The sequence below is a fragment of the Artemia franciscana genome, unplaced genomic scaffold (assembly GCF_032884065.1).
Source record: "Artemia franciscana unplaced genomic scaffold, ASM3288406v1 Scaffold_284, whole genome shotgun sequence".
Classification (NCBI taxonomy): domain Eukaryota; kingdom Metazoa; phylum Arthropoda; class Branchiopoda; order Anostraca; family Artemiidae; genus Artemia; species Artemia franciscana.
In genome coordinates, this window is record NW_027063596.1 from 395,051 (window position 1) to 412,381 (window position 17,331).

The 17,331-nt window shown below is 34.2% G+C and overlaps 1 protein-coding gene across 2 annotated transcripts in view; it reads right to left on the minus strand.

The window, feature by feature from the left end:
• The window catches only part of LOC136043036 (guanine nucleotide-binding protein G(o) subunit alpha), a 167,941-nt gene that overhangs the window by 71,499 nt on the left and 79,111 nt on the right, over window positions 1-17,331 (minus strand). For both annotated transcript variants that reach the window (XM_065727939.1, XM_065727938.1), the window contains exons 4-5: window positions 10,075-10,235; window positions 3,999-4,127 (exon numbers count right to left, since the gene is read on the minus strand). In XM_065727939.1, coding sequence (XP_065584011.1) covers window positions 3,999-4,127; window positions 10,075-10,235 — 290 coding nt within the window. The remainder of the gene's footprint in view (window positions 1-3,998; window positions 4,128-10,074; window positions 10,236-17,331) is intronic.

Below are 17,331 nucleotides of genomic sequence, written 5' to 3' on the forward strand. Positions count from 1 at the left end.
GAGACGTTAGTTTATTACGGAAAATAACTTTAAGTTTTGAAAACAATTATGCTTAACCAGTATTTCTTTTATCAGAGTACACTTTTTAAAACTTACAATTGGATGTTAAGAGCGTGATTTGAAGAAGCGGTAGCGCTCTTTATATTTAGGGCAATTCTGTGTATGGTATTACAAATGCCAACTAAATAAAGAACACTATTTTTAAACAAGACCGGTAATTTTTTAAATTATTTTTATATTAGTACAGATAATCAAAATAAATAGTAAAGAAATAAATAATCTTTGAAGATCAGTACCATGTATACAATGTATGATTAATTTATCTTTTCTTAGAGAAAATACAGAGTTTATAATAAGACTAAACATAAATTTTTTCTGTTTATTATAGGGGCGACCACTTCTTTAGTCCTCTTTTGCTTCACTTTTGCCATACATGCCTATGGTTTGAGGACTGTTTCTGAAGGACAAGGACAATTGAAATGGGATAAAGAGGTTTCTCTTACAGTTACTCAAGAGCAAAGTAACTAATTAATAAAATAGAATAAGTCCACGATTTAAACAGTGAATCAAGAAAATTAAATGTTTAATGAATTAAAATAAAAGTTTAAGCAATAAACATTTTAGTTCAAATATTTGAAAAGCGAATTGAAAAATAAAATACTTTTATTCATTTACTAAGTAGTAAATTCAGTTGCAATCGGTAAATACTTTCGATAAATCCCTATAAAACCGTAAAGCCCTCATCTATGGAATGATTTCTGCTCCTTTTAATTGAATTTTGTCTTTAACGTCATTTGAAGGTCATGCCGTCATTGGACTTTATTTTTAACGTCAATTGAAGGTAATAACGTCATTGAATTTTGTCTTTAGCCATTGGCTTCTTTTGTTATTATTTAAGTATGATTTAGCGTAAATCCGGTGATTCATCCATTTACGAAGAGTCATCCATTCATCAATCAAACAGTTCGTGGTAACGAACTGTAGTAAGGAGCGACCCGGCTCAATAGTAAACGAAACTCTAAAAAACGGAATTTCGATGCTAAAAGATATAGCAAAAGAATCAGATTTTTATGCTGATTTTAAATATATAAGTTTCATCAAATTTAGTCTTTGTCATCAAAAGTAACGAGCCTGAGAAAATTTGCCTTATCTTGGAAAATGGGGGGTAACACCCCCTAAAAGTCATAGGATCTTAACGAAAATTACACTATCGCATTCAGCGTATCAGAGAATCCTATAGAAAAAATAGAACCTCCAATCTACAAAAATGGGGAATTTCGTATATTTTTTGCCAGAAGACAAATCACGGGTGCGTGTTTATTTGTTTTTTGTTTTTGTTTTTTTTCCCAGGGGTCATCGTATCGACCAAGTGGTCCTAGAGTGTTGCAAGAGGGCTCATTCTAATGGAAATGAAAAGTTCTAGTGCCCTTTTTAAGTGACCAAAAAAATGGAGGGCACCTAGGCCCCCTCCCACGCTTGTTTTTCCCAAAGTCAACGGACCAAAATTTTGAGATAGCCATTTTGTTCTGCATAGTCGAAAACTATAATAATTATGTCTTTGGGGATGACTTACCCCCCACAGTCCTTGCGGGAGGGGCTGCAAGTTACAAACTTTGACCAATGTTTACATACAGTAATGGTTACTGGGAAGTGTACCGACGTTATCAGGGGGATTTTTTTGGTTTGGGTGTGGGGTTCAGGAGAGGGGGCTATATGGGAGGATCTTTCCTTGGAGGAATATTTCATGGGGGAAGAGAAATTCAATGAAAAGGGCGCAGGATTTTCTAGCATTACTATTAAAAAAAATAACAATGAAAATATAAACATGAAAAAGTTTTTTCAATTGAAAGTAAGGAGAAGCATTAAAACTTAAAACGAACAGAGATTATTACGCATATGAGGGGTTCTAAAAATACTTTAGCATAAAGAGCGAGGTATTTAGGAGGAGATAAATACTTCGCTCTTTATGCTAAAAAAATTTTAAGTAATTTCAACTATTTGTTCTGCGGCCTTTCTGATTCAGGGGTCATTCTTAAAGAACTGGGACAAAACAAGATTTAGTGTGAAGAGCGAGGTATTAACGAGGGGACCAACCCCCTCATATATATAATCAAAAATATAAGAATATAAAAGTTTGTTACGTAAGTTAATTCTTAAGTTACGTATATTTTTTACTATTAAAGACGTTCGTTAAAAATTAAAAGATCTAGTTGCCTTTTTAAGTAACCGGAAAATTGGAGGGCAACTAGGCCTCCTTCCCCACCCCTTACTTCTCAAAATCGTCTGATCAAAACTAAAAGAAAGCCGTTTAGCCAAAAAAAGAATTAATATGCAAATTTCATTTTAATAATTTATGTACGGAAAGCCAAAATCAGACATGCATTAATTCAAAAACTTTCAGAAATTAAATAAAAAAAACAAGTTTTTTTAAATGAAAGCAAGGAGCGACATTAAAACTTAAAACGAACAGAAATTCTACATCACTGTTTGTCTGTATTTTGTCACAGGGTTACCAATTGGGAAGGGAGCTCCTTGCGCTAAAGTTTGATTCTTTCTCGCAACTCTACTTTTTAAAACAATAAAAAACTTTATCGTAAAGAGCCGGGTGTCGAGGAGGAAAAGCCCCTTTCATATACGGAGTAATTTCTGTTCGTTTTAAGTTTTAATGTCGCTCCTTGCTTTCATTAAAAAAAAAACTTGTTTTTTTATTTAATTTCTTTACAACGGCCAAGAGACAACAAATATTTGTCAGGTTTTCAGCTTTTCTGTTGTTTAGTTTCTACATCAGAATGTCTTTGGGATTACCGCAATTGACTTGCAGCCTAGTATTGGTTTCAAAGTAAATCAAATTACGGGGTTGCCACCCAATGGAAAAAAAAAATCACGATATTTAAGTGTTTTTTGTTTGATTCAGTGTTTTCTTCAATAATCTAGTGATTTATGTTCTGATTTTGGGATTTTTTGCTTAGACAATATGAAAATCACTATAAATAGTGATTAATCACTAAGGGTGGCGACCCTGCTGTTACGCCATCATGCCTGTGCCATTTTGATGATATTTTGATCAAAATCAAATTTACACCAAACTACAAGGCCAAATGTATATCATTCGCCAAATTCTTGAGCTAAAAATTGCTCAACTGTCAAGGATAAAATCTAAATTGATTAACCAGAGTCGAGAGTATATTTTCTTGAAACTAGTAGACAAAAAGACAAAGTAGACAAAGTAGACAAAACTAGAAGACAAAGAGAAGAGACATAAGCTCGACAATGATAATTAAAAGGGCGACATTAGCCATTTTGGTCGAAAATGAGTTATGTATGTGTTGTGGGTAGGAATCCAATGGTATAGTCTGAATTGTCATATTTTGTACCTTTACAGATATAAAAATAAACATATGCCACTTTTGACAGAAGAGGATTATGTTGTTGAGCCATAACACGGGGACCAGGCATTTGTCTCCTTTTTTGACGAACAAAAGAGGAGGCATATACCATAAATAGAATACTTTTGCATCAGCTCGGAATACTTGAATTTAACTTATACATTTGAAAAGACCTTAAAAAGTTGGTTTATAATATGCTCCCTTTATCTCTTGTCATTTAGCCTTGTCATTTAGAGTGACCACAGCCGACAAACTTTTTTTTCCAGTTTTTAACTTTTCTGAAAAATTACAAAAATGGCGCTTTTCACCCTTTGAAACCAAATTTTTTCCGTCTGTAACAGGAATAGAAGCTAGAACGACAAAATGAGTAAAGAATAGTTGGGAACAATTTAGCGTTAAGAAAAGCTCTCCGGACTAATTTCTTGTAATTGTAATGTTTTGTTTCTCAATACAAATATGACTTAAAAATAATGCACTTGATTTAAAAAACTTTTGCTATCAACAAGTGGGTTAGGCATGAATTTAAAAGCCTTCCGCTAAGTCAAATATAAATTTAAAGTAAAGCCAGTTTGCCTGATCTGAAGAAAAGGGGATGATAAATTTCTTACTCACTTGAAATTTAAGTTTTTAAATGAGAAATGAACTTCAACAATGCCAGTAGTCTTGACTCTTGTTCGCAAAATATCCTGCTCTGTTGGTTGATAGTCTCTGGCCCCGAGGCGTTCCAAGTCATCCAAGAAACTAAAAAGAGAAAACAATATAATAGAATGAAGCGTCCATTATCAAATCCCTATAAATCTATAAGCCCCCCCCCCAAAAAAATAGTTGTTAGAAGCGTGATATGATTAGATTATTACTATTAATGCAATAAACAAGGGGTTCTGATTCACAATAATTTAGGGGCGATCTTTTTTTTTAGTGAAAATACGAAAAGATATTTTTCAAACTAGTGGGGTACTATCTTCTTTTGTTTTTTAGGAATACCAAAAGAACGTTAATTTCCAAAATCTTAGGGTCGATTGCCGTACTCCCTTCCCAATTCGTAACCCTGTAACAAAATACAGACAAGCAGTGATGTAGAATTTAACGCCACCTCTCTCTGAAAATTGGTTGTCTCCATGAAGAACGCGTGCTCTAAAGAGTAGGGCTGCAAATTAATTGGAAGAAAACAAAGATAATACCCATAAGTAAAACCGCTTCGACGGCACCCTTTATAAGAAGGTCCGCAACACTGAGATCCTGACGACCTTGAAGCTGGCAAAGCTCTCTACTAAAGCAGATTCCCGTTCTATGAGGTGACCAGCTACTTAGCCTCCCGCCAAGTATCCCTGCAAGGATCATCACGGATTTCAGCCCCTCCGAAGTGGCCTTTGGCATCCTAGAGGAAGACCGCACACCAGGTGGGCTGATGTAACAAACCGACGATTCCTCAGCAGCACTATCAACCCAAACGAGGCCCCATCTTTAGCCCGAGACAGCACAGCTGGAGAAGACAGACGGCACTGTCAACTACGCTGGCGACTAAGCTGAGCAAGAGCTCTAAGTCTAAAAGAGAACTGCCAAGTGTTTCCCCTTGTTGATAGGTTTAAACCAAGTTTTGTTGCCCGGTATTCATCCTATTGCTCATAATGGCTTACCAAAGGACTTTAAGATCTATATACAAGCAGACTGGGCCTATTTCTCCCAATAAAACAAACCCTTTGCAATATCTAGAACGCTACGCACACATTGCATATCCTACTTCTACTTTTATGGTATACCATATACCCTGTATTTGACGAGTTTGCAGAACTATGAGTGACAAAAAAGGCAATATAAACAATAAATTATGGTATATTTATTTAAGTATTATTATTTGTTTCAATATCATGTTAATGTTTATTTGATTTAATAAATTATATTTTTGTATACATATAATTTTTTTTGTCTTATTTTTCTTGGAATCTGATAATTAAGTAGAGCTACATACCATATACTTTTAAACTAAACTACCAAACGCAAAGCATGCATCATGACTAAAAAATTGGCCTAGAATTAAAATGTTTGCTAGAACCCGCTTTAGCCTAAGCCCACCACTGCTAACAGGATTAGGTTGGAGGAGGAGCTTACGTAGCTCTGTTGGCCTCAGGCGGCTTGGTGCGACAGTGAGTTATTATTATTAGTAGTAGTAGTAGTATTATCTTTAAAATTGGATTTCGTTTTTCTAGGGTTAATGCACAAAAAAATTCTTCTTTTTTTTTTTATAGAAGTCCCATCTACGACTCGTTTCGGAAGATTTTGAAAGCATCCTCAGAAGCAAATAAAAAAAACGAAGTAAACAGAGCTTTCTAATTTGTAGGTGCGTCAGATCACGGAAATATTAAGGAAGGGTATATACTTTTTAAAATCTATTTTGGGGCAACTTTGTTGTTTTTGTGTACATTTTTTAGTTGAAAGTGTATACATATGTATTCTTTCTATGAAGTGTCCAAAAATTGCAGCAAATCCAGGGTGCGAATAACCCAGCACCCAAGCGGAAACCCCTTGCTCGTGTGTTATCCACTAAGTTTTTTTTTTTTTTTTATTTCCAAAAATAATTTTGTTTATTCTTCATTTCTTATTCTGTTTATTTTGTGTATTCTTCATTAGCCACGATAAATTTTGATCCATTCTTTTTAATTTGCATCAATATCTTTAACTAATTACTTCCTGTTACTCCCACAGCAGCATATGGCTATAATGGGTTAATTACTTCCTGGAAGTAGTCGAAAAGGCGACAAGGAATTTGAGATTCCTGTAAATAGACTTTGAAAAACAGTAATACTTTAAGTTTAAGGAATGAAAAAAAAGAAAGTGATTGACACAAACAAAGATGTATTGGTTTGAGGGGACGGTCAAATGTTTTTCCTTCGTTTTTACGAATCGAATTTTTAGTATTTTACTGTGTTTTTGCGAATCGACTTTTTTTTTATTTTGCTGTTTTTACGATACGGGTTTTTAGTATTTTGCAATTTTTTGCTATGTTTTCACGAATTGGATTTTTAGTATTTTGCTATGTTTTTACAAATTGGATTTTTAGTATTTTGCTATGTTTTTGCGAATCAGATTTTTAGTATTTTGCTATGTTTTTACAAATCGGATTTTTAGTATTTTCACTAGATGAAGTCAAAGAAAACAAATTCTGCTATAGGTTTTGAAAAAAATTGTAATTCAACTTAAAAAGAGACCTCACCCCTCCCCTCATTCTCGTTAGTTGGCTCCCCTGTACTCTAGAAGCTAAACTGAAAAAAAAGATTGGATCACATATGACAATCTTATCTTGGAATCTGATTTTGCTTGATAACACGATCATCTAATTCCTCGTTTGAATAACAAATTTTAATAATCAATCCTATCATCAAGATCGTCGATATCGATCGTCAGAAAAATTCAAATAAATCTGTCAAAACTTGAACAAATATATGGGGTTATGTGTTTACATTTATCAATTTATATATTTATTGTTTATGGGTTGTGTTGATCTGCATCTACTGTTTCATCTGTTTATACACGGGTTTATTTTTTTTTATTCACGCTCGAACGTTTTTTATTAATGTTTTTTTTTTACCTGAGATAAATTTTATTTTATAGCAGCAAATTGAAGGATGATGCGCTATAGTGATTGGATATATTATAGGATCGTCCTATGTCATCCATTATAAATCTTTTCAGTTTTGGAGGCCAGACTATTTAGAATGGATTGGGAGGTATCGCCATATATTTGAAGAGCTTGGACAAGAAATGTGAATAAACAATGGAAAGCTAAAAGCCAACATCTATTTTCCCAGATATTTTAGGCAAACCATTTAGCTTATTCCATTTTGGGCTTGAGATATAAAGATATTCAGTCTTAATAAAATTTTAACCATTAGAAAGTATGAATTTTTTTTCGGTTAAAAGGAGCAGAATTTTCCTCTTAAAGTTCAGTAAAGGGGAGTCCCAAAAAACTTTGTAGCATATCTGCTAGGAAAATGCAAAAAATCAGCACGAAGGAAATATCTTTTGAGTAATTTGGAAGCTTTTGCTTTCAATCTGGTTATACCCGCTTTAATTCAAAAAGAGACCAACAGAGGGCACGTAAACTTTCATTGTCTTTTCAATCAAATTTCATAGTAAAACCACATATCCTCAATAGCCCTCAGTGATGGCTAGTCCCCTAGGAGAATTTGCTAATTGTGCCTTGTCGTTCACACGGTCAGCCGGCAGTTGAGGCTCGCAAAAGGATTTTGAAGTATCAAATCCCCTTAATAGACCTTAGAGTGAGACTAACATTTTGAAAAATTAAATTTTTAAATGTCTTGATTATATTGTTGATAATAACCTAGTTTAATATACTACAACTTACTTTTTTATTTTCATTAAGGACGTTTGATACCAAACATATTATTTTGCGAGTCTCATCGTTGGCAGGAAGCCTAGTTTCACATCCTACAACTTACTTTTTTTTCATAAAGGACGTTTGACACCAAAAATATTATTTTGCGAGTCTCATCGTTGGCAGGCAGTCTCAAAGACAAAGAGTTCACTAGCAAATTTTATCAGCACCACAGGGATCTTCCAAAACAATTTTGGTAAAAACTGATAGGGGATCTTGGATGTGTCAACAGGTTCGAAAAGCTACCAAGAGGATAATTTAAGACAAAGGAAACTTATAATCTCTCTAATTGTTAAGCAAAACGCTGACTAATCAATCTATGTACAACATAAATAATTTACTTCCTTTGTCCACAAGGTTTCGGTAGCAGTGTTTTAATACCACCGCGGTTTTCCGCCACCTTTTAATTCAGGTAGGTAAGAATAGATAAAGACATTAGAACAGACAAACACAGAAATAGACATAGACACAGATATAGACAAAAACATAGACATAGACTAACCTAAAGTAACCTGTCTATTCTGACTCCACTAATCCTCTTGATGATGCAAAATTTCCTGGGATACGGTAGCGGAAAACCGCGGTGGCGTTAAAATACCCAATTCAAAATTTCGATCAAGGCAGTTAACATAACAGGGAGCATCCAAAGCTGTCGAATTATTCAATTAAACATCATTTGAACCAATTTTCAGTGTTTTCACGCATACTTGAATACATTTAAGGAATACCGTTTTCTAAACTTTAGAAGAAATTTCTGCTCCGTTCAACAAAAATAAATAAAAAAAAATAAATAAATCACGCTTTCTAATGATGATACTCTCGCTTTTCTAACGACATCTCTATTTCTAGCACAAAACTGGAGAAATTAAGTGGTTTTTCTAATATTTCCAGAAAAAGTAGATGTCGGCTTCAAGTTTTCTGTCATTTATCAAACGACTATGATCTCTTTATCAAAGCTATACAAGTCAGTGGAAAACCGCCTAATCAATTTTGAATAGCTTTGAGCAATTAATGTCTAAACCATGCATGTTGTTTATAATATTGACCTACATTTTGACGGTTCCCGTGGTCTTTTGGATGGCATGTGGCCTTGTGGTTTGATGTGGCAGTGATAGTTCTTAAATACTACACGACAGAATATTATATTATTACGAAGGTAGTCTCTCAATCTCAGGTGCAGAAGCGATAAGTCAGCTCGAAATTTTTTGATCAACATCTTCATTTTGTTTCAACAGTGAAACAAGAACGGGCCTAATCCCTGAAAAATACCAACACAACTTTCTACAATACTACTCGTTTCCCTCTCGTACAATTTTTGCACAGTTATTTTTCGTCTATTGTTATATACCAAGCCTCATAAATTTTGCACCAAATTGAAGTACGGTTAGCAGCAAATGGGTGTGTAGAAATAGTTCTGCATTCAGACTCACACTAAGACTCCATACAGCCGCCCTAGCCGAGTGGTTTGGTGCGTTGGATTTGTGATCCTTAGTCTGAGAGGACGAGGGTTCGATTCATTGTATACCCAATTATTTGGTTTTGGACGGGGGTTAGTGGCGTGATTCTGTAAACTCAGCCAGAGTCGACCCAGCTTTAAATGAGTACCAGGAAAAATCTGAGGAAGGTAAACATGATGGGTGTACGTAAGCACATGACATCTGGCCCCCATCCCCCTATTGTACTTCCAGGCTGAAAGGACCTTAATATGGAGTTCAGCCTTGCCGATTCAGACCATAAGGGCTTAGTGCTGCATCCTTTACCTTTCTTTTTATTCCTCATGCTTGGAAGCACCATTTCATTTTGAATTAAACTCATAATACCGGAACTGGACAGTAGCCTTCCGTCTTTCCTCAGAAAAAGGGGTGGTAAACTCTGAGAAGGTGGAGGGTTGGCTCATTCTTGAATCTAGAAAAATCAGCATCTACATATAGGGTTATTCACACTTGTAAATTCAAACTAATTCAGGCTGGAGACGTACTTCCAACCTTGCTGAAGAACAAATATGGCATTTATTTGGAGGATAGCACACCCAAAACTGATTGCCGAAAGAATAGCTTCACCTGCGCGCCCGGTTAATTTGCTAATAGTTCTTCCATGAAAACTCCCTGAGAATGTTTCAGCACTCCCTGGAAGAATTCCCACGTATTTGACACTTTCGGCGGCACACGGGGACCGTGTGCTGTGGCCGTTATGATCTAATGGTTCACCATCACGTAATTCTGCTGCATGAACTGTGACGTAATTATAAAGAGATATTTATGTTAAGCTTTAAGAAGAGCATAAATGAAATCTTACTATTTTGCTGAATCGTTCAACTGGTATTCATTGGATCTTCCAAAACACTCCTGTACACCCCCATCAGCCCACAGCCTCCTCATTGCAGCTAACAGCTCTTCGGAAAAGGGTTCAGTATCTTCCATCCGAGATATCACATCCATCACCATCTTTGCATCAGGCTGAAAAACAAATTCAGTTATTTGAAATATGAACTTATTGAGCGGATTATGCAAACCTTGGATAAAATTGGAAACGGGGTAACCTTCCTCGTATACAGAGTAGCACATGTCCATTTTGACTGTTAATTTTATTCGAAAAAATGCTTCAAACACAATTGTTGGTTGTTTTTTTTTTGTACCACATACAAAATTATCATAAATATGAGTCAACTGTCTTCAATCCCCAGTATATACGCTAAAATATAACTTTTGCATAAATCGTTCGATAAAAACGACTCATTTCGTGTGTTTGCGTTTGAAAAACAAACCGGGTATTTAAACCGGGTCTTCCTCCAAAAAACGAAAGTTCTCCAACAAAAATTCCAAAAAAGTTATCAGCAATCCCCAATTTGTGATTCTCAGTATTTTATTCCTAAATATGAGGGTTTGTTCAAAAGGAGGAAATGAGGGATTACACCAGGCCTCGTTTCAGGATTTGTATATATACGCAAGAGGAGAAGGAAAGGGGTGGGGCCTTTTCTATAAGTCTTGTAAATATCCAATTATGAAAATATAGTGTTATGTATTGTTTGAAATATGAGGAGGAAAGGTTCAAAAAGCTCGCACGGGTACATCCTTAGATGAGAATAATTGAAGTATAAAACTTATGTAAAAGCCAGACATTTTGATGACTTAGAATATGTTTTTTCATAGCTGCACCCCTATCCCTTTAAAGAGTGTTAAAATAAATAGTGTTTTGCCCCTGAAGCCATCTTAAGTGTATTCATACCTAAAAACTACGATTTGCAAATATTTTTTCTTTTGGTTGTTAAATTATTATGAAGTTTTTAGGCGGTACTACAAATTCGTCAGTGTTGCCGATTCGAACTGTGAAATCGAAACTAGCTAATTAATTTGATTGTGTATTCTGTCTGTAAAATTCAAATATTATTAAGGTAATGATTATAAAAGGACTACCATACCTTCAAAGGAAAGTTACACGTTCGTTACCTGTTTGGTTATTGTTAGCGTTCCTTAGCTACACGTTCGGTAGCTGTTCGGTTATTGTTAGCGTTCTTTAGCTCTTTGGTTATTGTTAGCGTTTGTTAGCTACACGTTCGGTAGCTATTTGGTTATTGTTAGCGTTATTTAGCTCTTTGGTTATTGCTAGCGTTCCTTAGCTGCCCGTTCGGTAGCTGTTTGGTTATTGTTAGCGTTCCTTAGCTACACATTCGGTAGCTGTTTGGTTATTGGCAGCGTTCTTTAGTTCTTTGGTTACTGTTAGGGTTTGTTAGCTACACGTTCGGTATCTGTTAGGTTACTGTTAGCGTTCTTTAGCTCTTAGGTTATTGTTAGCGTTCCTTGGTTACATGTTCGGAAGCTGTTTTGCTATTGTTAGCGTTCGTTAGCTACACGTTCGTTAGTTTTTTGTTTATTGCTAGCGTCCCTTAGCTGTTTGGTTATTGTTAGTGTTCGTTAGCTGTCTGGTTATTGTTAGCGTTCCTTAGTTACACGTTCGTTAGCTGTTTGGTTATTGTTAGCGTTCCTTAGCTACACGCTCGGTAGCTGTTTGGTTATTGTTAGCGTTTTTTTGCTCTTTGGTTATTGTTAGCGTATGTTAGCTACACGTTCGGTAGCTATTTGGTTATTGTTAGCGTTCTTTAGCTCTTTGATTATTGCTAGCGTTCCTTAGCAACATGTTCGGTAGCTGTTTGATTATTGTTAGCATCCGTTAGCTACACGCTTGTTAGTTTTTTGGTTATTGTCAGCGTCCCTTAGTTGTTTAGTTATTGTTAGTGTTTGTTAGCTAAAGGTTCGTTAGCTGTTTGGTTATTGTTAGCGTTCGTTACATCTTTGGTTATTGTTAGTGTTCGTTGGCTGATTGGTTATTGTTGGCGTCCATTAGCTATTTGGTTATTGTTAGCGTTCGTTAGCTACACGTTCGTTAGTTTTTTGGTTATTGTCAGCGTCCCTTAGCTGTTTGGTTATTGATAGCGTTCGTTAGCTGTCTGGTTATTGTTAGCGTTCCTTAGTTACACGTTCGTTAGCTGTTTAGTTATTGTTAGCGTTCCTTAGCTACACGTTCGGTAGCTGTTTGGTTATTGTTAGCGTTCTTTTGCTCTTTGGTTATTGTTAGCGTTTGTTAGCTACACGTTCGGTAGCTATTTGGTTATTGTTAGCATTCTTTACCTCTTTGATTATTGCTAGCGTTCCTTAGCAACACGTTCGGTAGCTGTTTGATTATTCTTAGCATCCGTTAGCTACACGTTTGTTAGTTTTTTGGTTATTATTAGCGTCCCTTAGCTGTTTGGTTATTGTTAGTGTTTGTTAGCTACACGTTCGTTAGCTGTTTGGTTATTGTTAGCGTTCGTTACATCTTTGGTTATTGTTAGTGTTGGTTGGCTGATTGGTTATTGTTGGCATCCATTAGCTATTTGGTTATTGTTAGCGTTCGTTAGCTACACGTTCGTTAGTTTTTTGGTTATTGTCAACGTCCCTTAGCTGTTTGGTTATTGTTAGCGTTTGTTAGCTGTTTGGTGGTTCTTAGCGGTCGTCAGCTACACGTTCGTTAGCGTTAGCTGTTTACATGTGCTTAATTTATTTAAGGTGGATTTTTCAGTACTTGTTAAACATATCGACTCAATTTCTTGATCTGTGTAAAACCGATTTCTCTCTTTATTTCAGTTTATATTCGTTGATAATCAGCTTAGCCTGAGTGAGATAAATTACCATGTAGATATATTTCAACTTATTATTCATTATATAGAATTTGTACTTTGGTTAAGTTAGGTATTTAATATAATCCGTTCTGGGCGGCCCATTTTCCATATTTCTCTGCTGTGGTTTCCATAATTTTGTTAATATAAAATGTCATATTTTTATATATTTCATTAGGATTAACCTAACTTCTTTCTTAGGTGGGGGGTCGGGATATTTAAAAAGTACCTACATTTATTTTCTCTCTCTCTCTCTCTCTCTCTCTCTCTCTCTATATATATATATATATATATATATATATATATATATATATATATATATATATATATATATATATATATATATATATATATATATATATATATATATATATATATATATATATATCCACTTAACTCTTTGAACAATTACATCTTATTTTTGTTATGATTGGCGCTTTAAATTAAACAAGCCCAATCCCTCTCATAACCAAATCCCACGCACAAGTGACAAATGAAGACCATACCATTTGTTTTCTTTTGATGCTGTGCCAAAAATAAGAAAGATTAACGATGTGAATCCCTTCGTTGGCACCCCCCTTTGGCCTACAGGACTCGTCTAAATAAATCTTCATTGATCCTCAATCGATGAATATCATTCATGACATCATGAGATAATATTCGTATGGAACGTCCCAGAGATCGATGAAATCTTTAGAAAGGACTTGCTCTCTTTTCATTCTGTTAGAGGGAGTCTATAGTTTAGTGGAATCATAATTTAGATAAAGGGAATAAGATAGATGCAACATTCCTTAAGATAGATGTAACAATGAGATAGACGAAGGCTGAGGTATTTAATGACGTGGAGGCTATATTGTTTTCACGGAAGGGGGGGGGGTGGTGAAAATAAAGTGGACAAAGCATGAAAATTGTATCAAACTAGAAGGAAACTATACGAGGAATGATTTAAAATATTTTATGCATTGGAGGGCAAGACGTGTGCGTGAATAAATGTAAGACTAAAAAACAATTAGAATATAATTAATCTAGCAGTAATAAATTGTAATAAGTGGGTAGATAGGATAAGTGTAAAGGGGCGGAATGAAAAATAAGATGTTATGTAAAGTTCTGAAATAAGTAAGTCACAAGAGCCATCAAAAAGACAAAGAAGCAGACATTTTTCTAAACAAAGTGCTCATTAACTGGGATCTCTCTACAGTTAGATTATAGTTTAAGTAGCAGTAGGAATTCACAATAAGTGGTTAGATAGAGTAAAGGGAATCATATGATAAATAAGATGCTATGTAAAGTGCTGACAAGTAAGTCACAAGGGCCATCAAAAAGACAACGAAACAGAATTTTTTCTAAAAAAAAGTGTTCATTAACTGGGATCCCTTTCACTATATATATATATATATATATATATATATATATATATATATATATATATATATATATATATATATATATATATATATATATATATATATATATAGGCTTCAAAGTTTTGGTTTTCTTTTTTAAAGTTTTTAAATGTTTGCAATCCCTTGCTAAAATATATATAATTATTTTGCAATCACCAGCCGTAGATTACCATTTTCGTAGACCCTTGTCAAAATAGTGAATCACCATTTGTAATAATTGCAAATTTTCGTTTTTTGGGCCTTCCTACTGACATTATACAACTGGTTGCGTTGAAAAAGGTTTCCTTTTTTAAGGTTTTTCAATTGTTTCAATTTACATTCAAGTCTTTGTTAAAATATATTCAAATATTTTTGCAATTGCTATTTTTTTGCTCTTTACGCTATCTAATGTCTTTTCATACTGATCCTTTTCAAAAATATTTGAGAATTGAAGCTAGTTTGATTTCTAACAACGATATGTACTAAGCTTGAAACTTTTTGTTTTCTTTTTAAGTTTTTTTGCCTTCCTATTGACATTATATAACTGGGTGCGTTCAAACTTTTAAGCTTCATCACTTAGCGAGTGGATTTTATCTAACAAAAAAAACAAACCACTTCTAAAATTCTTAGGTTTTTTTTTAGTTTAAAATAAAATATCAAAATTATTGCTCAGGTACCCTAAATGTTTTTGCAGTTTACGCAATAGCTTTTGGGATTCTGAACTAAACTTAAAAAATTTTCCAACTTTTTTCCATGTCTTAAAAATACATTGCTTATGCTTATAAGAAAAGAAATTCGGTAATGATATTTTTCTAAAAACAATTTCTACTAAGCTTTAAACGTTTGATTTTCTTTTTTAAGGTTTTGGAATTGATGTAATCCCTTGTTTAAATAAATACAAATATTTTTGCAATTACCAATTTCTTGCTCTTTACACAATTTAATGTATTTTCGTACTATATCTATTCAACGATATTTGATTTTTACCACAAGTCCGGTTTCTATCAACGATTTCTACTAAGCTTCAACTTTTAGTTTCCTTTTTTAAGGTTTTTGAATTGTTCTAATCCTTGTCAAAATATATGCGAACAAGCCGCCTGGCCCCGGTATTGGGCACGCGGCATGATTCTATATATTTAATCTCATTGTCGCTTGTTTTCTATGACGAAAGTAAAACAGTTCAAAATAGGGATGATACCTTTTTATTGACAGTGAAATATAAAATTATTTAACTGGATATTTCGAACACATATACAGTGTTCATCATCAGCAGTAAAAACAGGTTTTTACTGCTGATGATGAACACTGTATGTGTGTTCGAAATATCCAGTTAAATAATTTTATATTTCACTGTCAATAAAAAGGTATCATCCCTATTTTGAACTGTTTTACTTTCGTCATGGAAAGGCGGTGTGGTCTTCGAAGTTATCTACTTGTTTTCTATGTAGCATTGTAACTTGTAAAATTGGCCAGGGTAAATTTCGGCATTTTACGTGTTTTACAATAACTTTACGGACCCCTATAGAATTGGTATTTTACTTATTTTACGTATTTTACCGATATTTTAGATATTTTACTGACATACTTTACGAAACCGTGCAATTTTCAGAGCACAGAAGCGCGAAGAGGCTGGTAGAAAAAGGATGGAATATGATTTTGTTTTGTTTATAGCTATGTTCCCCGGTTTAAAAGGCGGTCTCTCTGACTTGGGTCTCTTGTTATCAGAACGATAAAAGCGTATTTAGTACAGGTAATTATAATTTTAATTTTTTAATTTTATAATTTTAATAAATTTGTTCATTTATTTTTTCCCAGGGGTTTTTCATGTGGAAGGGGTGGTAGAACAAGTTTTAGACAGGGTTCAGTCAATTCGAAATCAAAAGTTCCAGTGCCCTTTTCTAATATCTATCCTGCTTTTCAACGAATTGCTATTGAATCAATAGCTGACAACACTGACAACATTACTGACAACAGTGTCTAAAATAAATTCTTATTCTAGTTGAACTGCCCTTGTGTTTCAGCAGTAGTTTTGAAAAATTCTTCATATAAATACAGAATTAGCTCTAAGAAAAAGACGACGAGAGGGTGGAGGTATATATTGATATATAATCCTCAGGGCAGTATCCAGGACTTTTGTTTAGGGGGGCTTCGGGACAGGCACAGTCACCTGAATCGGAATCGAAGTCTAAAGGAAATGAGCTAAATTTGCAAGCGAATCTTGTTGAAGGCAGTGCTTATGTTCCAGTGCTTAGTTAATCAAAGTCATCAAAATGCTACAAACCTCTTTTATAATTGTATTCGGTACTCTTATAAATAAACGAAAAATAACAGTTATATGATATGAGGAACGCCATTTGAATATGAGGGCCATTTAAATATGCAAGGCTGTAAAGGCAATATTTTCTAGGGTTTAAATATAGAAAAAAATGACTCATATGATTTTACTCCCAAATAATGGTAAATTAGATTATTTTATTTTTTTTCTTATTACTTTTTTTTTACAAAATGGATATCCAAAATCAGGCACTTTTCAATTGCTAAGATATTAACCTAGGCACAAGATTAGCAAAGGGACAAACTAAACAGTTAGTTAGATTAATGAAATTCTAGATGGAGGGGCATTACCTTTTTTAAGCCCAGGAAAATCAGAATCATTAAACAGTTTCATGTAAAGCTGTTTGAACCATTTCATGGTTCAAGAGAAATGCTCAGCTGGTGGAAGGGCAACTCTAAAACACTAATTTTACTAATTTTAGTGTGTTTCCTAGGGAGCACCTTATTTTTATCTTATTTTACCGATTTTACCTTATTCTACCAATTATACTTACCGAGTTTTTATTTTACGGTAATTTTACAACACTACTTCTAACCGCAAAAAATTCGAAACAATTTGCTGACTTTTCATAGTGTAGTCTTTTCAGAGATATTTAACTATTAAAGCAAGTCCAGTTTCTAAAAATGATATCTACTAAGCTTTAAGCTTTTGTTATTGTTATTTAAGAATTAACGACGCTTCTT